Source organism: Melopsittacus undulatus, chromosome 10 (assembly GCF_012275295.1).
Source record: "Melopsittacus undulatus isolate bMelUnd1 chromosome 10, bMelUnd1.mat.Z, whole genome shotgun sequence".
Taxonomy (NCBI): domain Eukaryota; kingdom Metazoa; phylum Chordata; class Aves; order Psittaciformes; family Psittaculidae; genus Melopsittacus; species Melopsittacus undulatus.
The window spans coordinates 35,130,083-35,153,908 of NC_047536.1; the positions used below are offsets into that span (position 1 = coordinate 35,130,083).

The 23,826-nt window shown below is 44.8% G+C and overlaps 2 protein-coding genes across 9 annotated transcripts; one reads left to right on the plus strand and one right to left on the minus strand.

The window, feature by feature from the left end:
- Positions 1-208: 208 nt before the first annotated feature.
- On the minus strand, positions 209-20,690 carry ELMO2 (engulfment and cell motility 2). 8 transcript variants are annotated; one of them, XM_031054500.2, is made up of 24 exons: positions 20,177-20,690; positions 19,535-19,625; positions 16,655-16,831; positions 15,977-16,079; positions 14,254-14,368; positions 14,082-14,122; positions 13,531-13,603; positions 13,170-13,220; positions 12,074-12,255; positions 11,268-11,367; positions 10,913-11,064; positions 8,707-8,785; positions 5,553-5,603; positions 5,106-5,228; positions 4,329-4,463; positions 3,790-3,894; positions 3,605-3,713; positions 2,971-3,107; positions 2,536-2,699; positions 2,341-2,453; positions 1,925-2,032; positions 1,506-1,588; positions 1,125-1,202; positions 209-490 (listed from the first exon to the last, which is right to left on the minus strand). In XM_031054500.2, the coding sequence occupies exons 4-24, from the start codon at positions 16,027-16,029 to the stop codon at positions 290-292; spliced, it is 2,253 nt and encodes a 750-aa protein (XP_030910360.1). In that variant the 5' UTR covers positions 16,030-16,079; positions 16,655-16,831; positions 19,535-19,625; positions 20,177-20,690; the 3' UTR covers positions 209-289. The 8 variants fall into 8 exon arrangements, with proteins under 8 accessions (XP_030910360.1, XP_030910358.1, XP_030910359.1 ...); XM_031054498.2 differs by lacking the exon at positions 16,655-16,831; XM_031054499.2 differs by lacking the exons at positions 16,655-16,831; positions 19,535-19,625.
- Positions 20,691-20,742: 52 nt separating this feature from the next.
- Positions 20,743-23,332, plus strand: LOC101880393 (small nuclear ribonucleoprotein-associated protein B'). The gene is made up of 7 exons (XM_005140695.2): positions 20,743-20,900; positions 20,972-21,123; positions 21,536-21,647; positions 21,918-22,070; positions 22,468-22,606; positions 22,784-22,909; positions 23,136-23,332. Exons 1-7 carry the CDS (start codon positions 20,898-20,900, stop codon positions 23,171-23,173), a joined length of 723 nt encoding a protein of 240 aa, XP_005140752.1. The 5' UTR covers positions 20,743-20,897; the 3' UTR covers positions 23,174-23,332.
- Positions 23,333-23,826: the final 494 nt, after the last annotated feature.

Genomic DNA, 23,826 nt, shown 5'->3' on the forward strand with positions numbered 1-23,826 from the left:
CGACGTGCGCTGTCACTGCCGCCGTCCGCGTGCCCCCGCCCTGCGCCGACTGCCCCACACCTTCATGAGCCACTTGTAGAAAGTGATGCCGATGGAGAAGCCGTAGTGCGGCAGCGGCGGCACCATGCGCCGCAGCTCCCCGGCCCGGCGCCGCCGGGGGAGGGAGGGGGCGCGGGGGGCGGATCGAGCGCGGAACGAGGCGGAGGCGGCGGGAACGACGCTACCGGTTGTTATTGTGACATACAAAAGGAAACGCGCGGCCCCGACGCCCCCGCGCGGCCCCGCGCCCTCAGCCGTAGTGGTACACGAAGTCGTAGCTGCTCGGCTCCTTGGGGATGGGTGGCGGCGCCTCGGGTATCTGGATGTTCTCCAAGTCCAGGAGCCTTAGCTTCATTTCCATGCTCAGCAACGTGTCCAGGTCACTTTTAGTCAGCTCGCTAGACATGTCCTTGCCCAAGAGAGCATTGAGCCCATCAATCCAGATACAGTACTATGAGGAAAAAAGGATAACTCACAACTTCAGGCATAAAGAATCATAGAATAGTCAGGGTTGGAAAGGACCTTAAGATCATCTAGCTCCAACCCCCCTGCCATGGGCAGGGACACCTCAATCTTTCCATCCATACAACAATTAGGGATACTCCTAATACAGCTCCAAACCAGCAAACATGGGAGTTAACGATTTGGGGAGGAAGGGAGGGGAAGGGGGAAGAGAAGAAAAGCCACCCCAAAACAGTGACCACATTTATTTCCAATGGGAGGTGGAAGCCTAGAGGTAAGCTTGACCCCATGACTCCAGGAGAGGGCTGAATTTTTATTGTAGCATACCAACAGAAAAAGCAAAGCTATTTTAGGCAACAGTGTCATAGAATAGTGAAAAGGGAACAACTGACTGCATAGGAGGATAGAAAGTAGCAGCCCAGACTAAGGGAGATGAGTGTAGGAATTTCTTGCATTAAAAAAATACCAACAAAAAAGATTCATGCTGAGCATCAGCAACATTTTCTAGGAGTGAACCTGGTGGGAGACATCCTGCTCAAGCCTTTTATGAGAAGCAACTGATCTTTCTTAATCTCTGAAGATAATTGCTTTATATTCTACTGTTTACCCATTATGTTTCTTACCTCGTATTTATTGGGTGCAATGAAGTTCAAGGTCTCATCAGGATCATACAATATGGAGAAGGCCAATTCTAACACTTCCTAAATGGAAAAGAATCTTTAACTCATGGACTAAACAAAACATCACAGCACTTTTTTCCTGCTAACCCAACCAGAGAAGCTGCCTTGCTGCAGCTCAGTGCACTTTCCTGTATCAGTATTCTGAGCAGCTTGAAAGAGCCTATAGCAATCACAAATGAGTACTAGAAAAAGACCCAGATATGAGATGGGGTTTGTAAACAATACATCTGCAGTGTGGAAGACCATTTGCTCCTGTTGCTTGCTGTCACAGTCTTCAACTCTACCACATAAGATGTTAATTACAGGCAAAAAGGGAGCACTTACCTTGTTCTGTTTCAGTGCACTTTTCTCCTTCATGTGTGGACAATCCTTCCCCGTGACAATGGCTTTGATATCTGCAACTGGAACTAACAGTAAAAAGTAAAACTCACAAACAAGAAAACCTAACCAGAACTTTGTTTTGTCTTTGCAACTGAGCACTGTTCCTGGTTTTGCAGGTTATTACTGTGGTTTTCCAAAACACATTATCAGTAACACATCCCTACAGTTGGCTGTTATAAGAAACAGAAAGCAATTTCAAGATTCAAAGGATCTCTGCGAGAACCGTAAGTTGATCTTGTCTTTGTCAGGGCTTCAGCCACAGCTCCTTTTCTCTCATCTCTAGGAGGGTCCTTCATAACAGCCTCTAGATGGCAACACAGAGAACATTGCACAGTGTGCTCAGAGCAGTAACCAGAACTTACTTTTTTCCTGTAGAGATTCAAAGGTCACTTCCCCCTGGGCATTATCTTCCAGATCTCCATAATGTAGCACCTTGTGATTCAGAGCCAGGCGACAATACCAGAATCTTTCTGGAACACACATCAATTAGAGTAAGCTAAGCAAGCTCATTAACACAAGGTCTTACAGCCACTACATTGCAGTCATCCCACCTAATTCCTCTACCCCCCCCCCCCAGCTCCTCAGTACTGCTTCCTGTTCATGCGGGGATGGCTGTGTTCTTAAGAAATGCACATCTGTTCCATACCATACTACTGGCTGGTAGAAAAAGCCCAAGTAAGCAGCTTTTGTTTCTGGCAACACACCAGATTAATCCATTAGATCTTGTTTGCCTAGAGTTCTCCACATGAAAAGAATGCAGTAGATGCTGTCACCTTACCTTGTCTTCTGCGATTTCCAATTTTGCGAAAGCTACTTCCCTCACAAAGCCTGTTCAGGCGCTGTTGCTTTATCAGCTCCAAGATCTCAGGTTGGATTTTCTCCCTCAGCTCCCTGGCAATCAAATATGGAAGAGTAGTCAGAAAATGGAGATAACAGCAAGCATAGAAGACAACCTTTTCTGTTAGGCACTTACACAATAGGTGGTGACTGGAAGTCATCTTGGCTCATTCGCTCAGACTGGCGTAGTCGCAGAATCTCAGAATAGCTCAGACTGCGCAGCTTGCTCTTGAACTGGTCCAAAGAGTTTGGTTTAGAGGGGAGAGCCCGTGTGATCTGTTCCCTCACAACCTGCATAACCTAAAGAGGTTGGGCAGGAAGAACAGCAAGTCACGTTCTTGCTGCTTAATGGCAGCAGAGGACCAGGGCACAGCTCAGGGGTAGCAAAGAACACATATGGAACAACTGAACTCAAGTCATACCAAATAAAAATTGGACCATTCTCTCTTACAGCCCACATTAATGCCCTGTCATACCTTCTGTGCCCTACTCTTTAATCAAGTGTACAGGCTGAGTGAACATGTGCTGTTCTGCAAAAGATTCTGCAAAAATACTTCTTCTCCACTCTGACCTTATTAAAATCTTCTGCTGTCGCCCTCATTTCTTTCCAGGTCTTGTTCAACAGCTGGATGCAGATGGCAAACAGCTCCTCAAATGCACGGTCATGAGTGAAAAACATGGGATGATAGTCATTCCGGCCTTCATTGGCTTTAGGAAGAAACAGAAACCACAACCACGTGAGCATATTGCACAAGAGCTACTAGGAGTAACTGAAGTCCACTACAGTGACAGAATCCTGATGGTGTACAACAGTACTAGCTCAAAGAGATTAAGACAGTTCAACGCTTCACTTCCCTATAGACATTCTATATTGGGAATGACAACTACCCCATGCTTCACCATGCAAACCTCTGTCTCATGTGCCCTTTTCATACTCATCTCCCCAAATGACTACTTGAAGTTGTTTCTGACTTTTTTCCAGCAGGATTTCTTTTCCTGAGTACACATGACAAAATGTCTTACTGTACCCTGATACTGGTATTATCACTGGGACACTGACACCACACCTCCAAGCTCCTTCTGTCCTTACGCAGCAGAACTGAGATTGAGATACGAATACTTGTGAATATTGGTTGGCCTTGTAACTTACTTCCAGGAGCATAAGTCCAGCAACTTGGAAAGACAAGATAATAAATGTTACTTACGGAGTTCCCCAACTTGCAAGATCTCACAAAGCATCCTAGTAAGCTCAATGGCACTGCGCCCAAAGGGACATTCATGCTTATCTTCTCGACTGCTGTTCTCCAGAACAATCTAAAAGCGGATACAACACACACTAAGAAGAGCTGCTGAGGTGTTGCTATCTGCAGAAAACCGCAGCTTCACCTACCCTGATGTAGGTGTCCTGATGAAACTTGGCCAAGTAGAGCATGTTGTCCAATGCCAGCATCCCTGGAGGAGTCTGAGTAAAATCCATGGCTGGATTGATGTGATTCTGTGAAAAACAGTATATAGAAAGAACCCAAAAAAATAGCTTGAATAAATTGTATGAGAACCTTTTCTGAATTAATTTTTCAATTGCCAGTCCATCAAACATTTCCTCACATATATCCAAGAAGTAACCTTGGATACCTGCTGACAACACTATCCGAACTTTCTAGAAGAGAGGTTGATTCCAGTTCTTCACAGAATAGGTGTGTACGGTAAGTAAATACCGCCAGAGAATGTGCTTCATGAGCCCTGGTATTTAACCAGTCAGCAACTTCACAATGATCTTCCCTGGGAGCCTGAGTGTAACTGAATTTCTAAAATTCAGATATAGAAGTTTGCTTCACCATACTTCTGTACTTTATTTCCCCACAACTCTAACAGAGATCATTTAAACTGTATTCATATGCTTTACAGTCAGCACTCTCTCTAGATGCATACAGTGAATCCCAGCATCTTGTAGTCCTTGGTGTACATGGCTTTGCGTTTTTCTGTTCCACTGCCAGGGACGGTGTTGCCATCAGTCTCTGCATCAAACGCAATTCTTCTCAACTCAAAAATGATGTCTCTCTGTGCCTGAAGGCGGAGAAGGCAGGGAAGCAGTAACATGATCAATCATTAGGTCAGTATTTTCACATAATGCACAGTAGTCTCCCCCCTGTCCAGAGCTCACACAATGATTACAGAGAGATGCCAAAGGCCATTAACACTACATAACAAGAGGCAATCACTTTCAAAATGACAAATCTCAGTATATGGGTAATGCAAAATATTTGTCTGCATTTTCCTTTAACTGCCACAAATTTAGTTAAAAGCATTTCTAGGCACCCAGATAATGCTAAGGCATATGACACTCAAGACTACAATGCATCTAAGAACTGAGTAAGAGGCACCTTAAAAATGCCCACCTTCCTTGTACACAGCAAGGGAATGGATAAAATTATGTGCCCTCCATAAAGGTGAAGCAATTAGTTTGACAACTGGCATCAAGCTGGTCAAGCAAGTAACACAAGGCTTCCAATGACTGCCTACATCTCTCAAAGTCCCATAGCATACAGCAGGATAGTCATTACATACCCTAACCTCAAGGACTACAATGCGAGAGGTGGTTTTGAAACTATGCACCATCCACTTCAAACCCTATGGAGCCAAGGAGCTCAGGAATAAGACCTCTTATTCCTCCTATTCTATCAGATCTTACTCAGCTTTAACAGTGACCTGGTCATTGGGATCCATCTTGGTCATCATTCTCTCTTCTAGGAGATTAAAGGTGAGAACCTGCAGCACATACAGCTGATGTGCCATTTCTGTTTTAATTGGACGGTTTCCTCTGATCACATGCTGCAAAATAAAGGACAGGTAAGAGAATACAAATAAAACCTGAACTATTAGCTGTAGCATACGCCATGATGCATGTACATCTATGTATATGAAGATTCAGCTATTTTTAACATCCATATTCCATCAGAAGCATAATGATAATGCTCTGTAACAGCAGAAAGAAGCATCCCGATAACTCCTTTTGAACAAGTGGCTCCAATTTCACCTTTGAAAGAATCACTTTCCTGGAAGTGCCCTGAGGGCAGCAGGATTTACACTCTGAACAAGTGAAACCTCTCAACAGAGAGAATGTTAGGAGTGCTCTGTCATTCCAGACATACTTACATTCAGGATTATAGACCTCAGGTGCTTCTGCGCAAATGCATTAGCCATTTCCTGTGGAATTTAGAGATGAAGTAACATGAGTGAAGCATAAACAAACAGCCCACATTCTGCAGAAAGGAGGAAAAGAAGAAAGCCTATGAATTGGAGATAGGACTGACACACAAGAAAGTGCTTTTACTACAGACTGTTAATTTAGCATGGCACCTCACCACAAAGCAAGCATGAAGTTGGGATGCGTCACCTTTACTGTGGCACAACTCCTGGATGGCTCCCCTACAAAACATTGTCAATGGAGAGAAAGGCACTAGCATAGTTAAAGAACTATTGAAGTATCTAGTGATACTTCAACATCAGGAGATATGGCAGCAGGGAGCATATTGCGAGTTGCCGAGAAGAATCTGTCATCTGTAAGAGGTTCCTTCAATTAGCATGTCAAAATTTTTAATATGTAGGTATATACCCAGATAGAAAGGCCTGTGCCTCCTCTCTCTCAAAAACTCTCCCTCTGAAATCCACACTTCCTTTGTCTCAGTTCCTGAAGAGGTAGTTAGAAATCAGTTTGAGGACAATTTGCAGAAGCATTTCAGTTACAAAAACTAAAGGTAAAGAATTTTCATGCTTAAAGGGAAGCTTCCAGTCTCCCTGTTTACTGCATGTCTTCCTTCCCCAGATTAGAGGGTTTTCCAACCATCAGGTCATGATGACAAACAGCAAACGCAAATATCTACTACAAGCATCTACTGCAATTCTTCAGTTCTGGGACCAATTACACAAGCACCTGCAAAAAAACTAACCTGACCTTTCCTTGTAAATTGTGAAGATGCACTTTTTAAAACACCAGGGATCTCACCAGACCTACTTAGGGAGCAGCACAATTAGTGGCACAAGTGCTAATAACAAGATGTAATATTATCAGAAGCTTGCTGTTATAAGCAAAACCTCTGGGTAAGAAAAATCTGCTCAGCAGTATATCATCTGGAAGAAGTCCAAAAGAACTGCCAGAAAGCTCTTCACATTCCTATGCACTGCAGACTGAGAACTGGAACCAGATGTGCAGACAATTGCACTCAATCAGCTGTACATTTGGAGCAATCCAAGACTGTTCCAACTGCTCATATCAGTCCTATTCTTGACAGGCTTTATAAGGAGTCTGGTGAAATGTATTAACTTCATTCCAAGTTCCTATTACCACTTTTGCTCCAGACAGAAACCTCCTAAAACAAGAAAGCAATATGCTGGCTGATAGCCAAGCCATAATAGCTGCAAGTTCAGCAGCACTCATGTTACAACCAAAATGAATCAGTGCTTGAGTGGAAGATATCTAAGAAGCATGTAGATGGAGTAGGAAGTGGTTTCACAGATAACACACTGCCCTCTGAGTCATCATTTTTTACTATGATTCAAGAGATGTACTACTGAGAATAGAGCAAAGCCTGCTCTTAAGATTTGTTCATGCATGCAACACAAATAATCCTTACTCTGAAGGAATTAGTTTGTACATGGGATGAAGTAACAGGCGACTGAAGCAGATAAAGAGTGGTAAGGACAAAGACAATTCTAAGCAGCATAGTAAGACGCATGAGCACACACAAAGCCCAGCCACTGCTAAGGGTTCTGTGTTCTGCTGAGAGTCCAGTAATATCCACTTTGCTGCCTGATGGCATCACAGAATCATTTATGTTGGAAGAGATGTTTTGAGGCCATCTAGTCCAAGTCCGCTGGTTCAAGCAATATCAGACAGAGCAGGTTGCCCAGGACATGTCCGATCGGGTTGTAGTATCTCCTGATAGACACTCCACAATCTTTCTGGGTACCCTATTCCAATGTTTGACCAACCTAATTTTTTTGTTTGTGTGTGTTCAGCTGGAATCTCCTGTTTTAAGCTGCACCTCTTGTCCTGTCAGCAATCACTACTGAGAAAAGTCAGGCTCTCTCCCCTTTATTCCCTTCCATCAGATATTTATACATATTGATAAGACCACCCTGAGCCTTCTCTCTTCCCCTGGAGACAGCACAGAGCAAAAAACATTATTACAGTACAAGTCTCGTAAGGGCAAAGTCACAAGTGGAAGTTTTGTGACTGCTCGTTAGAGACAAACAGCTCTGCTTTTAGAAGGATGCAGCTGGGTGTGAAACTGTCATTAATGCAAGCAAGTTCTGTGGTATAAACTCAGGCTGTAGTAAGTCTGAGGAGACCCAGACTACTAAAGAACTGGTTCTAGTTTTACAATTGGTTCACCTGGTCAGTCTTGTAGTATACATTTCCTTTCATGATCATCTTTATTATCTTGTGTGCAAAATAGGTTTTTCCGGATTTCTCTTGCTTCTGATTCTTCTCCCCTTAACAATATGAGTGCATCCCTCAGAGTCCTTCCACCCTTCTCCCTAGGCTCATCCACTACTTGAAGCCTGTACGCATCATGTCTGAGATACAAGGAGGTGTAACTGAAGAAAAGCTAACATGCCTGCAGTTTCACATGACCAGCCCCCAGGCTTGAGTTACTTACAGTGATGGGCAGGTCTAGTGGGTTAAGCAGCTTGTCCTGCTGGCAGAAAGCAAAAAAAAAAAAAAAAAGAAAAATGCACAGAGAAAAGCAGACAGGATTTAGCTGGGAGTCCAGAAATAAGGCACAAACAGGGCACTAGAGAAGAAAGGCTTAACACAGCAAAGCTACACAATACAGACATACGCACATCCTGCATGTAGCCAAGGTCTCAGGGTTTCCTCAGAACAATACAGGTGTTTCATTTCTCAAATTTGCCAGCAGGAATATCTCCTGCAGCTTCAGACAGGTCCCTTGTCTGGGGGTGGGGGAGGAGGTGGGGTATTTGTTTATGAAGTACACACAGCCCTAGGGACTCACCCCCCCCATCTCTCCTATACGCAATTAACTTCAGTGCTGTAGAGAGCATGGCTTTCTGTCTCTCAAGGCCTTTCAGATTCCTTTCTGAAGACCTCCTAATAAAATGTGCTGCTCCAGAACACATTATTAATGGGATGGTACTTTTTCTCCTATGTTGCCAAACTAAACCAGCTACATAAGTTCTTGGCAAGGTCTGAAGTCTGCCTTGTCCAGAGAGTACAACTTCTGAGGCATAAAAAGTAGGCAAGTAAGTATTATTCAGGTTTTAAAGTCAAAACGTAAGAACAAACCTGTCTCTTGTCCTCAGGAGCCTTCAGGAAGAGGGCATTGATCAGCGCAATGGCATATGTCTGAATCTCTTGGTTTGAGCTGCAGAAACAAACATGGGAAGATCATAAGAGAACAGACAGTATAAAACATTAGTTTGCTGCCTTGCCTGCATTGTAGGAACATTTACTCCAGCTACCTTGCATTTCAACAGACAAGGAAGATTCAGGTAACCTATTTTCCTGCCATTCAACTCTTCATAAAGCCTGCAAAAGCTGACAGAAATTGCTGACATGATAGCCCCATTATTCAGAAAACAGGGCAGATTGTAGCCCAGCAGAGCTCAGACTTCAGCACCACCAGTTTTTTCCAATGCTGAAATTAGCTCTGTAAAGCCTAGGTACACTGACACTGGTTATATACATACAGCTAGAAATATACATAGAGCAAGTAATTTTTCTCTCCTCTGTCAATGTAAGCCACCAAACACAAAGTAAACTAAGGAGGAAGTATGCCTCTCCATAGAATTGCCTTCCAACCTCAACAGTTTGGCCTAACTCACATCTTTTTCTTATTTTCACTGAGGAGCTTCTTCAGGCAAAGGGTGCTTAGTCCTTTCCTCAATCACACCCAGCATGTGTTTTCACTTGTGATATTTTCAACAAACCTTCAAAATCTCAATCATACGGTTTTCTACCCTCATATTGATGCTGTATTAAATCCGGTTGTTTTCTGCTATACTATTACTCACAAAGGGTAATAGTATAGCTGGATGCCAGGTGCCCACCAAGCCACTCCAGCACTTCTCTCAGCAGAACAAGGCAGGGGAGAAAATAAGATGGAAAATCCCTCATGGGTTAAGATCAAGGCAGTTTAATAAAGCACAAACAAAGGCCATGTACAGAGCAAACAAACCCAAAAGATTTATTCTCTACTTCCCATTAACAGGCAATGTCTTGCCATTTCCCAGGAAGCAGGGCTTTAGCATGCATAATGGTTGCTCCAGAAGACAAACGTAACAATGAATGCCTTCTCCCTACCCCCTTCTCTTAGCTTTTATTGCTGAACAGACATCATATGGTTTGGGATATCCCCTTGGTCAGTTTGGGTCAGCTGTCCTGGCTCTGTTCCCTCCCAAGATCTTGCCCAACCTCAGCCTACTGTTGAGGGGGGAATACTGGTGGGAGAGTCTTGATGCTGTGGGAGCACAGCTCAGCAGCAGCCAGAACACTGGTGTGTTATGAGCACCTTTATAATTGCCAGAACAATGCACAGCACTAGGAGGGCTGCTATGGGGTAAATTAACTCCATCTCAGCCAGACCCAATACACTCTTGGGAGACTTCTGCAGAAGTTCAAGCTCTTCTGATTAACACAAGCCCAGTGCATGACCTGAGTGAATTTGTGTGTACGTATAACTTTTAAGAAAATATTTATATAACTAAACTTTCATAAAACATCTAAAACTAAAACAATTTTTAGCCTAAATAGCTATTTTTTCCACTTTAGCACTTATCCCTGGCATAAATGTGGATAACAACCATATTCTCTCTTCCACTGCTTCCCTCCAAATCTTCCTCAGTTTGTTCAACTTGACAATCTTCAAACATGCAAATGTTCATGCACCATCTGAGGTTTTCCTTGACCTTCTAAGCATTGTAGGTCTCTGAAGTCTGTCACTTAACCTCTTCTACCCTCCTTTTCAGGGTTTGCTGCTATATTCACCACACTGCTTGCTTTCTGACACAGCAAAATAAAACTTAATTTTTCCTCTTCTAACTCATCTCTTTCAGATTTTCCATGGACTTGTGTTTCCAGAACCTATGCTCTTAATAAAGATTGTACAGTCCTGATAGTCTTGCCAAATACACACCAGCAACTTCTGACTCACTCTTCAGCCTTACTTTCTACAATATTTCCTGCATAGATACTTTCTTCAGCAACATTCTGTGTTCTAGAAGCACTTATGCGTGTCTTCAGCAAAGATATTTTACTTGAACAATTGCACAAGTGTGTCCTGTGTTAGGACCTAACCTGCGAAAACAACTTACTCTGTATAAGGATCTTACTTTCTTTTCTCAATACATTAGAAATCCTGAAGTTCAAGATGTCATATCAGTAATATTTAAGAACTAGCATCTTCAAGTGTTATAAATAAAATGATGCATTTTCAAATTAACAGATATTCACAAAATTGATTAAATCACCCCACTGTTGGGTGGACACTCACACTTGCAGATGAGAAATGAGCTGCCCCACAGTGATCTCTTCTGCTATCTTCTGATACAGAGTCTGACTGTTTAGCACCATACTTTCAAGAATGGCTAGGGATCGCTGGAGAATGGAGACGTCTACCATAGGCTGACTCACATACCCTGCAATCTAAAACCAGACAAAGCAGCAGGTCAACAGATGACCATCCAGGAAACCTTGTGATGTGAACAACATGCCAAGGAAGACGTGGCTCAGAAAGCTGGGTGCACTGTGCTCTCAACAAGTACTCAGCTTCTCAGTCATTTTGCAGTTCCTGGAAGCTACATTAAAGCATGAAAAGAAATAGCATTCACTTACCCCCTTTAACTCACCTGTTTGATGAAGGTGATTGAGACCATGTCCCAGGAGACAATACCATGGTCCATGAGCTCCAAGAAGGCAGTCAGGGTGAAAGCCAACATCTCACTGTAACTGAGAAAATGAAGAATGCGGTTACAAGAGATCTGGCAGCAAGGTTTCAGAAAGCCTGCCCAAGCTGAATAAGCTGGACAAGAAAAAATTTTACCAACTTCTCCTAACAAAACAGGCTAGTTTGGCACCTGGGGAGCAATAAAGTATTTGTATTTATGAAGATAATGTGTTTTGTATTATCATACTTTATGTTTTGAGTACATTTATATAATAAAACATGCAAAAATCTTTAGAAATTAAACCTCTCCACACACACACATACACACAAGAAACAAATGCTTTAACACCAGGATAAAACAGAGTCATTCTGTAACCACTGGGACCTGGCTTGAAACAAAATGAAAGCACAGCATGAACTGTGGAAAATTTAATATATAGCCACAGGACAGAAAGGTAAAAAAGACTGAGGGAAAGACTGATAAACATGCTGAAAACATGTTAGTTGCAAATACATAAGGAAATAGAAGACCTATAAATGTTACAACGATAAATTAGCATGACTTTAAAAGTGCTTTCAGTGAAAAAGACCAACTACAGTGGAAAAGCCAAGTGCATTAAAGTTCACCATGAATATACTTGGGGAAACTTCCAGATCAGTGTTTGAGGGTTCTTTTTTTCAGGGTTTTTGTTTGTTTGCTTATTGTCAGGGTAATACAGCTCCTTATTTGAGTTTCTGTTCCAGAATCCTGGAATACAAGAAACTTACTGGGACAGAAGCTTGGTCCCGCTCTCCACAAGTCGTGTCAGCACTGTAATCCCTTCCATGTTGATGAACTCTGTGGCAAAGGTCACATCAGCTGAAAGTTTAGCCAGTTCCTTCATGGCATCCAGTCGGGCTTCAATACTGTGTGACTGGATCCTGTCCATCAGCTGGCGAGCTGCCCTAGACTGGGAGGAAAGAGGAATCATGCCAAACAACAGACTAGTCACCTGCAGACTGAGCTCTGCCAGCAACAGCTTTCCATCAGGAATCCATGAATGGGCAGAGGGAGCACAGCAAGGGTAGAGAAATACTAGCAATGACAGGGTAAGTAGCAGCAGTCAGCAACTCTAACATAGACTAAAAAAAGTTGCACTCAGCAACAGTTACAGCCAAGGTGAGAAAATGCTATTTTACATGTTAGAGTAAATGCTTCCTTTTGTTCTTGGTGAGGTGAGTGGAGGTGGATATAGAAACATGGGAATGAGACCATTAAAGAAATACAATGTTAAAAAAAATCTCTCAGAGACATTTAAAGAGAAGGACAAGCTCACTTGGTGTATGCACACAATATTCTGTAAAATTTTGTCAATGATACCCTCTCAACCACCTCTTGGCACAAATAACTTCTTTTTCTATTTGCTCTCAGCTATATGCCATGACACTTGCACAAAAAAGGTTTAAGAATTTCAGTAAAAAGGAAGCTTCAGCAATCCTGCAAAAGACAGCTATTGAGGTCACAATAGCAAGAATTCACAAGGAACAGCCCACTCTGCATCAAATTTGTCTCTTAACTTCTGCATTAAATCATCAGTGCTATTTACTACTTTCCAACTAATAACACTGCATCCATACAGAGAATGTGTTTGTCAGGCGCTTTATAACACACTAGTCTAGGAAACACAATAAAAGGGTAGAATTTGTTACAGAAAGTCCTGTCAAAGGGCAAAGCATCCAAATGAAAGTTACACACCACAACCAGGAAGGAAAATAAGAGTGTGCACCTCACTTTACACTGTAGGGAGAAAGAAGAGCAGAGGCAAGAAACAGCCTGTCATATGAGGATAGCTACTGAGAAAAAGGAATGTGAGGAAGCATTTACCGGGGAGACTGCCAGCTGTAGGATAGTTCCATTCTTGATGTCACAGCGAGTCTGAAAGGAAACATAAAACTTCAAACCACTGGAAAATGCAGGGAAAAGAATGCAATTGGATCTACAGTGCACATAGGGGTTCCTGTACCACACAACTCTACTGAGCGCATTGAGTCACTGCGTCCTTGCGCCTATGCGCATGCAGAGGGAGAAGCGTAAGGCTCCTCAGTTGAATTACACAAGTCAGGTTTTTTTGATAGAAGAGATGCTGCCCCTCAAGGATTAGTGACAATATTGTTCCATGACATTGGTCCAAGGCATTCTGCACTCTTGCCCAGGACATCAGCAAATTGCTACCTCTCACACTGACCTGCTCTGTGATGTACAGCTGAGGACCATCAGCATACCGCAGGGTGTAGTATTCAGGGTTTGGCAATGACCACCTGGCAGAGGAAGAAGAAGGATATGTAAACTTCTTCCTCCTCTTTCTTCTTATTCTCAATTAGGAAGAGAGGCTTAACCCCAGAAGGGCTGAAAAGAACCTTTGAGCAAAGCTTTAGCATGGGAAATTAGATCTCCCAAAGAGGAGAAAGCAACTTTCTCTTGAGAGGAAAATGGGACTTCAGCCTGCTCTAACTTAAGCCCTGTAAAATTGCTGACAAGGCCTGCACTTCACAAACAGCAAGATGGGCCAATCTTCAGAGACACTGGGCATACATACGCACACACTCAGAATTGAAATAAAGATGCAAAGCCCCTGTTTTCCAGGAGATCCTTCCCAATTTAAACCCTGGCCCATTCCATAGCCAAAACCAATAGCAGGCAGCATGGATTGTGCCAGCAGCACATTGACAAGCCACAGAGACTTTCCACATTACCCCAGCAAGATCTGTCCAAAAGGGTTCACAGAGAACTACTCACCCATCACAAACCTCCTTGATGATGGATGCAAGTGGCCTTTTCTAGAACAGAAAGAGAGAGTCCTCAGTAGCCTAGTTCTCAAGTAGAAAGAAATACTGCCCATTTCTATGCTTCCCACATTCCAGTGTCATGGTTGTGGCATTTTTTCCTCCATCTGGTTACCAGGTCTCACCTGATCTATTTCCAGCAGCTGGGCATTGGCACCTGGCCACTCAACAGCTACTTTCACAATGTCCGAAGGCGGTGGCATTGCTCCAGATGCCTTTACAACAGCATACAACCCACACCTGCTAAGAGAAAGGATAGTGAGCAGCTCTGAAAACTATCTCAATTGTTACATTGCATTGTACCGAAGATCAAGGCCTCACACTAAAACAGCACATAGTGAAATTGAATACCCAACCTTATAACCTAAGGAATACTTCTGAGAGCTTGCTGGGGTACTCACACAGAAAGGAGTCGCTCTGATCAGCAAAGTCCCATCTACTACCCCCTGTCTATAATGCGAGGTCAGTTTACGGGACTAGTAAAACAACAGCTCCTTTGACTCAGCTACTGTCTGTATGTGAGGGAGGGAACATGCAGGCCAGGCAGCCTCCCTCCCATGGGCTGGTGTTTACTGATGCCCCATATTTCTGAGGTACCTTAATCCACTCAGGATACCCAAACAGGCTCCTAGGCAGAGTAGCAGCACCTAGCTTTATCCCAAGTCCCTTCCTATAACATCATAAATCCAAAACATGAATATCCATTGCAGAAGAAAAGTTAACTCAGCATTTGCTCTGAAGGTCTACCTTCCACTCCTTTATCTGCCTTAGAACATAAGCTTGTGTTCAGGGTTTGGTCCCAGACAGTTGCCAGACATGGTGGTTTGTGCTTCATCTGGTAGTAAGAGGCTGTAAAGAAACGTACTTGTTCAGTTCCTTTTTAACCCTCTCCTGGGTGGAGTGAGTATCCCTGCTCTCTCCCACAGCATGAGAAAGAAAGTCACATGGGAGACGGACCACCCTCCCTAAGGACTTCCCACAGATCAGGAAAGATCAAGCAGCTGAAGAGGTACCTGGCCCAGAAAACTGAACTACATGGCTGTCCTTGAAAATGAAACTTCTGGAAAATTAGTTGAGTCTACCACAAAAGCTGGGTATGCCTGGTCAGGCCAGAATGTTGACCTAGAAATACACTGATGATCTCAATTAATGTAGCTCATATGCCACTTTGTTCCCTCACAGAGACTGGTATTGCTGCATGGAAATACATGAAACTCAGGTGCACTGATGTTTCCCTGCATTTGTACATACACAGACCTCTTTATAAACCCCCTGATAAAGTCGTAGACCCCTGTGACTGTCTCCTCACTCCAGTTCAGGCAGCTTCCTCACCTAGACTAACAGGGTACTACGATGTCCTGGCACAGGCTTCCAAGATATTGCTCCTGCCTGCTGAAACTGCGGATGCAGGATGCAAGTTCGGCATTTCTTTCATAGCAGCTCCTGGAAATGCTCAGTGTTATCACTGCAGCTACCAAGTCTCCACCAGATCAGACATACTTACTTTACAATGAAGGTACTTGCTTGCAGAGGAAAATCAGCCATTCCTCTATTAAACCAAGCACTGTTTATCATGAGAAGCCCTTCTGAAGCTGCTTTGATCAATTTATTCTCAGCATGTGTATGGTCTTTGCAGTTCCTGCAGGAATCCAGGAAGCCTGAGCTCCAAAGCCATCTGGGGCTTCAGCCAATTCAGAAGTGAGACTGGTATTGCATATGCACAGCAACACCATCCTCCTCCATGCTTTACAACAGCCAGACTTTGTCCACTCTACCACTCCACCCCTCAAATAGTATCTGGCAGGCCAGATTCGGAATTCCATGATATTTTGAAAATGCACAGCTTACCTCAAGAGCTGGCTACAGTCAGTATTCCTCTGGCCTTCTCTCCTTTTTAGCATCAATCCCAACAGCAGCTTGTTTTCTTAAAACCCATAAAATGACTGTAAGACTAAGCACATCACATGGAAAAGTCACAGTCAAGTTAGGTTTGCAATGAGGATCTGGCCTCAGAATAGCAACAGTGCCTTAATCAAGTCGAGCAGGTCTTGGGGGTGATAATACAAAAGCATTTGTATGACTCCTATCACACAAAATTGCAAGTTAGAGTCAGGGAGTTTTACATGCAACACCTGATATTTTACTTCCTAATCCTGCAGGAAAGAAAACCAAGCCTTATCCCGCCCCAAGGTTCACTCTGGATAAAAATTCTACCACTCTCATCTTGACAACGAACAGGAAAGCCTGTCCTTCAGAAAAGGTGCATCAGGTAAAAAAATTCCTGCTTGGACAAGCAAAGATTACACAAAGGAAGACCGCTCATATGAGAGGTCAATTAAATCAGTGTTTCAAAGAAACCTTCACAGCCAACAAAGTTAAGTCACAAACAGACAGCACAGAGTGTATGCTGTCTTATGGAAACAAGGTCCCCAGATTCCATGAGCATGGGCTAACATGTCCTTTCTTCACAAATTTTGATTGTCAATGTTCTATTCTCTTACTCTAATACAGAAACATACAACTTACTCTTTGCTAGGAGAGGCCGGATAACTTGCAGCAAAGTATGTCCTCAAGAGGCCTCTAACCCTGAAGGCACATGCAGCTGCTGGTGGTATTTTCATACCCTTTACAATCAGTAAATGGGGCTCCAGTCCTTTCTTCTACACTTACACTGAACCAAATTATCTTCTTGTCCAAAGTAATCTAGGAATTCAGGTAATAAAGCATAAGGAACTCAGGACCAGAATAGCACTGTAGCTCACTGCCTATGCGGCACAAGGCACTAAGGCTTTTGCATACAGAAAGGAACCAAGAAAGCTGAACCAATGTACTCTGTAGCACTGTCCTAGTAGTTTGGAACACACCCAATCCTTCTGTCTCACAAAGAGAGAGATGAACCTAATAAAACTATGAATTGGTTTTCCACACTTCTTGAATCACACATGCAAAAGAAAGAAATAAAAAATGATTTAGACTTTCAAATGTCTTGCAGTAGTAGCTCTAAACAGGCATAATATTTCTCTAAATCTTTAAGTCACTATGGTAATCACTAGTATAAAACAGTAGGACAGCTCTGTACAAACTACCCAGTAAAGTAGCCACTTTGCACAACCCCAGAACTGCAGGATATGTAGGTTTACATTCCACATGTAGTCTAGAAACAGACAAACAGTTCCCAAGTGGTATTTGATTTCCACTCACTCTTATGCATTCAACAACTACAGCCTGTGATGGTTAAAATCTGAAAGCCTAAGAACTCTTAGTCATATGACATAAGCACATGACAATCCCAATAATCAGATTGGCTTGCAATAACTGAACAGATAATTGCTTCTCCCATGAGTAAACCAACTCTCAGCTAAAAACCATCTAAATCCATTCAGTGTTCAAGGCACAGAATCATAGAATAGTTAGGGTTGGAAAGGACCTTAAGATCATGTTCCAACCCCCCTGCCATGGGCAGAGACACCTCACATTAAACCATGGCACCCAAGGCTTCATCCAACCTGGCCTTGAACACTGCCAGGGATGGAGCATTCACAGACTCCCAGGGCAACCATTTCCAGTGCCTCACCACCCTCACAGTAAAGAATTTCTTCCTTATATCCAATCTAAACTTCCCCTTTTTAAGCTTGAACCCGTTACGCCTTGTCCTATCACTACAGTCCCTAATGAATAGTCCCTCCCCAGCATCCCTATAGCTCCCCTTCAGATACTGGAAGGCTGCTCTGAGGTCTCCATGCAGCCTTCTCTTCTCCAGGCTGAACAGTCCCAACTTTCTCAGCCTGTCTTCATACTGAAGATGCTCCAGCAAATAGTGAGTAACAAGACAAAGCTCAAAGATTGCTTCCTAGAGTACAAAAACTGAATCTGCAATTCTTCATTAAAATATCCACAATTAGCATCTAATTACCACTTTTCCCTTCAGTCTCCAGCAGTATGGTCGCAGTCTTTTATTCGTACTGCAACTTGCAACGTAAGCTCTTAGTGAGGAGTAAAAGGAAAAGTACTTCACATGCCAAAACAAAGATGCCCAGATTACTATAGATAAAAGCTTTTACAAATACCTAACTTGTCATCTTTCAAAGAACATGCATCACTCAGGAAGAGAAATACACATTAAAACACTGATACTATGGAAAATTTTGCAGAAAGCATAGAATTATTTAGGTTGGGAAAGACTCTTAAGCTTGAGTCCAACTGTAAAAAACTAACAGCACCAAGTCCACCATTAAACCACGTCCCTAAGCACCATATAAACAAAAATAAAGTCCTGTTTAATCAAAAAAAAGTACTGCAGAGGCTAGGGTACAGCTCCTAGAGGCAATGCACTCTACATGGAGCTTCCCCATATACTTGCCACTGAAAACCAACTACACTGAAATCATTGCCTTCATATCTCAAAAATAAAAGCTTTCAGCTGCATGCAAACTCAGAAAGTAACTCATCATGATAAGTTAGACTATTTCTGCCAAAAATATCTTCCATAAGTAAACACCAACTCATCAGACACTCTGAGTCAAAAAAAACCCTTTGAAGCAGTTTTCTAGAAGAGGACAAATACACATAGTACTTCAAGTCAGCATGTTAACACGAAATTGTCCGTCAAAAGTGGTTTTTTGAAAAGATTTTTACGTGGCTGCAGACAAGAGAGGTGACAGATGTAGAATTTTACAATGATATTTTGCAGTGCACCAGTGGTGTATCTGATAAAACAACTGTTGGAAAGCTCCTGGGGAGAAGCACAGGCTGCCAGTTTGCATCATAGGGATTATCATTTGTTTACGGGTCGTTCAGCACATTCTTCTCAACAACAGCACATAAGCAATTGTCACAATTTTATACAGGGAAAGAGCAACCAAGCTGAAATACATCAAAGATTAATTTAGTCTCTTTCCACACAGTAAGGTCCTTCAAACAAAGCAGTGGTGTGGGGGTAAGCTGCCAGACAAGGAGAAATCAGCAGAGCCACTAATAACGCACCGTGCAAGAGACTTCTGAGAAGCTGCAAGCTAAGGCAACTAGAGTACTTAAAACAAAATTTCCTTAGTCACAAACTCAATCTTCTTTTCATTACAGATAGAGAACAAAGTGTGCTGCACACAGAATGAAAATGAGGATGAAAGAACATTCCATGAAAAAGAAAAGCTGCCTGGTAGAATCCCACAGTTAACAAGCAAGTAGCTGCAGCTTCTGAAACCTACGGATGTGACAAAACATCCTGATCAGCTCTCCATAAGCCAAACAATAGCTGAAACATATGTAGCAGAGACACTAACTAGATAAGTGTGCACAGACAGCTTTCTTGACTGAGCAGCATCAGAGGGCAGTAGACGGCAGAGTCCAGCCTGAGGATTATGTACAGGTTTCTACACTACCTCACAAAGCAAGGAAGGAGAAACATACTTCACTAGACAAACAGAAGAACCAGGCGGTCAGATTTTCCGTCTCTGGAATCCTACGTTCCTCCAAAGGCCTTCCACGGCAGCACTTTCGGCTATAAAACAATATATAAGCCTATGATACTGCATTCTCACCCTGCACATTCCACCACAACTAAGCAGAGACAGAAAGTGAGCAACAGTCAGATAGAGAGAACCGCTCTTTCATTGTTAGTCAGTGAGGCGAGCTGAAAGCAGTCTTAGACCAAAACTCAATTTAAAGCGCTAAACGGCTGCTTTCCTGAGGAAGCGCTGTCTGCTCGCCTCCCGAGCAGCCGCGAACCGCGCCCTGCACGGCCCGACCGCGGTCCCTTCCCGGTTTCCGCAGCGGACCCCGCACACTCAGTACGCCGCGGCTCCAGCAGCCGCAGCACTGCGGCAACTGCGGAGGCGGAGATGAGCGCAAGACGGGACCAGCGACCTCGCGGAAGAGGACCCTAGGTCAGGCCCTCCGGCAAGACAGGCCACCACAGGAAGCACCGCGGGCGCGGCGCGGCAGTGGGCCCGGGAAAGCAGCACCGGCGCCTGCAGACGGCGGGTAGCAGTGTACTGCCCGGCTCCCGGCGGGCTCCGGCCTCCCCACCCCCTCCTACAGCTCTGCACTCACCCGGCCCCGCCGCGGCCGCTCCGTATCCGGCCGCCCGACAGCTTCGGCGGCCTCCCGAAAGCGCCGCTGGCCACTGGTGCCGCAGGCTGTCACTCAGCCGCCTCGCCACCGATTGGCCGCGACACGCGCGTCACGCGCCCGTCGCCATGGAAACCGCGGGCGGAAGGCCCCGCCCCGGCGCGACGCAGAACGAAGCTGCCGTGGGTCGCCCCGCGACCAGGGCTTCTTCTCCCTCCGGCAACCCGAATGAATTACGTTAAAAGAGCCTCCCTAGCACCCGCGCCCCGCCGCTCCTTCGGGGAAGCCGCGGGAGAGCTCACGTCAGTTCCCCGTGCCAGCGCTGCCCCGCCTCGGGGACCGGCTGCGACTGCCCAGGACAGGGTCTCCACCGGCTCATGCAGCGCAGCGTTCCTGCCGCTCTGCCTACCACCGCGCACAAAGCTGGCAGCGAACACCGGAGTGCTGGCGCGGCCGAGCACAGCACCGGGCTGAGCGACACCAAGGCCGCTGCGTAGCCTCCCCCTACCCGGCCGGCAGGGGGCTTCTCGGACTTGCTCCGTCCTCCGGAAGTACGTCAGATACGCGCCGGAAGGGGCGGGCGAGCTGCCTCGTGCGGGCGGGCGGACGGACGGACGGACGGAAGCGGCTGCGCGCAGGAGCTTCCGGCGGAGCGGGCGACCCCTCGGGCACGATCGGCGGCGGGAGCGTGGGGATCGCAGCCATGGTGAGGTGCGCGCCGGCGGGCGGCACGCGCCGCGCAGCGCCGGCGCCCGGTGTAACCGCGGTGTCTTGCAGACGGTGGGGAAGAGCAGCAAGATGCTGCAGCACATCGACTACCGCATGCGGTGCATCCTGCAGGACGGGCGCGTCTTCATCGGCACCTTCAAGGCCTTCGACAAGCACATGAACCTCATCCTCTGCGACTGCGACGAATTCCGCAAGATCAAGTGAGCGGCGCGGCTCTCAGTACCGGCTGCCTTTGGCGAGCGGGACAGCAGCGGGCCGGCGTCTGCTGCCCACTTCTGCACCTGCAGTCGTGGTTTTGGCCTCGTTTGTCAAATCCCCAAACCACTGAGGCTCAAGGGGCACTTTGAATTATTTCTTAATAACCGAATTATACCTTTACATCATGCCAGGTCACTGAACAGTTGAGCATCATGGGGAACAAAATCGAGATGATGCACATCTTGTGTTTAGACTCGTCTATGTACTTAGTCTGAGGCATATAAAAATGGGTTTACAGTAGGTTTTGCTCTCGGCAGTAGCCTACTTACATATTCCATTGCAAACTCAAAGAGTAGCTTTGGGTTTTGTTTGTTATTTTACCTCTGACTTGCAATGTTTTCTTTCTCTTACCAGACCTAAAAATTCTAAGCAGCCGGAGCGGGAAGAGAAACGAGTCCTTGGCCTTGTGTTGCTGCGAGGAGAAAACCTAGTGTCCATGACAGTTGAAGGACCACCTCCAAAAGATGTAAGGAGAATGAGCACAGAACTAATGAGAAAGGGAGGGGATGTCTGATAAATTTGCTGCCTTGCAGAAGGATGCTACTACAGTGTTGTCCTGCATTTCTAGATGCTATTGTGAGCAGGTCCAACAAATTTTGGCTATAGGAAGCTTTCCAATTAATGCCCAAGCCCACAAAGAGATAGGGCATTAATTGGACAGAGAAAGTCTGTGAGCATCTCTAGGCTCTGAGGATTTCTTAGTCAATAATGTTTCTTTTGGGGGGTCCGTTTTCAGACTGGAATTGCCCGGGTACCTCTTGCTGGCGCTGCTGGAGGACCAGGAGTTGGGAGAGCAGCGGGCAGGGGAGTACCAGCTGGTGCACCCATGCCACAGGCTCCAGCAGGATTAGCTGGCCCTGTCAGAGGAGTAGGAGGACCATCTCAACAGGTGAAGTGCTATGAACCATTAAAATTGTTACTTGGTATATTCTGGGGTGGCTTTTAATCCTTTATACCAAGTATGATGCAGGAAATTGGTGGAGGAACTGTACCTTTAGTTTCTGTTACCAGGGAGTTTGAACCTGGCAAGGCTTTTTTTGGTATTAGATCCCCCTAGGAACTCTATTTTGTATGACGGAAGATGAGGCTTGAAAAGGGTAGCTTCTCACATGAAATTCAAGTGTTATCCCTTGAATTGTATTACAGGGTTTTAGCATTAGTAAATACATTAAAAGGGGAGTAGCATAATTTATAAAGGAATAATAATGAATTTTGAGTATTTTTTCGGTATTAATGTAAAGCAGATATTGTGCTGTTTCTTTTGTGAACCTCTGTTTTGTTTGCAGGTGATGACACCTCAGGGTCGTGGAACAGTTGCAGCTGCTGCTGCTGCAGCCACTGCAAGCATAGCAGGAGCCCCAACTCAATACACACCAGGGCGTGGAGGTCCTCCCCCCCCCATGAGCAGAGGAGCACCTCCTCCAGGTAAGAATCTATAGAGTGGGCCAGCAAGGAGCTCATGTTATGTGGCAAAACTGGTGATAAAAAAAATGTTTATCAAGTCTGCTTAAGAGCTGGCATTATGGAGAATTTTTCTGGTATCCAACTAGTGCCTTGAATATTCAGCTGGGTTTATATACTTATTCTTTCTCTGCCTTTAAGGAATGATGGGACCTCCTCCTGGCATGAGACCACCTATGGGCCCACCAATGGGAATGCCACCTGGCCGAGGTGCTCCTATGGGAATGCCCCCACCAGGCATGAGACCACCACCACCAGGAATGAGAGGTGAGTGGAGGTTATCTTAAATGCCTAGAAGCTAGAAGCAGCTGTAACATATATGTCTGAAGGGTGACATGCTCTAGTGCCTCCCTAGCTGTGGTAGTTGTCAGTAAATACCTCAGTGCAGAAAAAAGGGCCCCTAAGGCTGCTTTGAGCATGACAAAGAAAATGTTTTGGTTTAGCTTTGCTGTTTCTTTCTTTTTCACTACTCAGCTCTTTGCTTTATTCTCAGGACCCCCTCCACCTGGCATGCGTCCACCAAGGCCATAAGCTACCCTATAACATACCTTAAAACTGCGGGAAGACCAGTTAAGGGAATGTACCGAGCAGTACCGCCTGTCAGAACCTTGCTATGTATATTTTAGATTTGCTGCTTGTGAAATTTGCCTTTTTTAATAAAGTTTGACACCCCCAGACTTCACTGGTCTATTTCAGGAGTGAAGCTGTTATTATTCACTGCTGTGCTTTGGTCACCCCAGAAGAAGAGGGGGTTTGAGGCAAGAAGCTCAGTTTGCAGTGACAGCTCGGACATTAACAGTTGATTTGTGCTGCTTAAGTCTATTTCTTTTGGGAATTAAAACAGCCACATAAATTTATTAAGGCTGATGGAGGGGAGGGGGAAATGCTAATTCAGAGAAAGGGTTTTAACACTTCACTGTTCTGAATTCTCACAGTGGAACAAGTACAGTGGTAGCTGTATTAGTGTCATGGTTTAAACCCAGCCAGTAACTCAGAACCACACTGCCCCTTGCTCACTCACAGCCTTCTTCCCCCACTCCCAGAGGGATGAGGAGGGGAATGGAAAGACTGTAACTCCCATGGCTTAAGAACAGTCCAGTAACTAAGGTATAACATAAACTGTCATCACTATTAATAATAATGATGATAAGGGAAATAACAAGGGAGAGAATGCAGCTGTTCAC

Bases quoted from the DNA above. Each gene is read 5' to 3' on its own strand.
- ELMO2 (XM_031054499.2), bottom strand. From the start codon at position 16,029: ATGCTAAAAAGGAGAGAAGGCCAGAGGAATACTGACTGTAGCCAGCTC. The intron at 12,256-13,169 runs GTAAATGCTTCC...CTTTCCTCCCAG, and splicing joins TACAGCTGGCAGTCTCCCCG to TCTAGGGCAGCTCGCCAGCT. The intron at 11,065-11,267 runs GTGAGTTAAAGG...GTCTGGTTTTAG, and splicing joins CAATCACCTTCATCAAACAG to ATTGCAGGGTATGTGAGTCA.
- LOC101880393 (XM_005140695.2), top strand. The intron at 21,648-21,917 runs GTAAGGAGAATG...GTCCGTTTTCAG, and splicing joins AAGGACCACCTCCAAAAGAT to ACTGGAATTGCCCGGGTACC. The intron at 22,910-23,135 runs GTGAGTGGAGGT...CTTTATTCTCAG, and splicing joins ACCACCACCAGGAATGAGAG to GACCCCCTCCACCTGGCATG.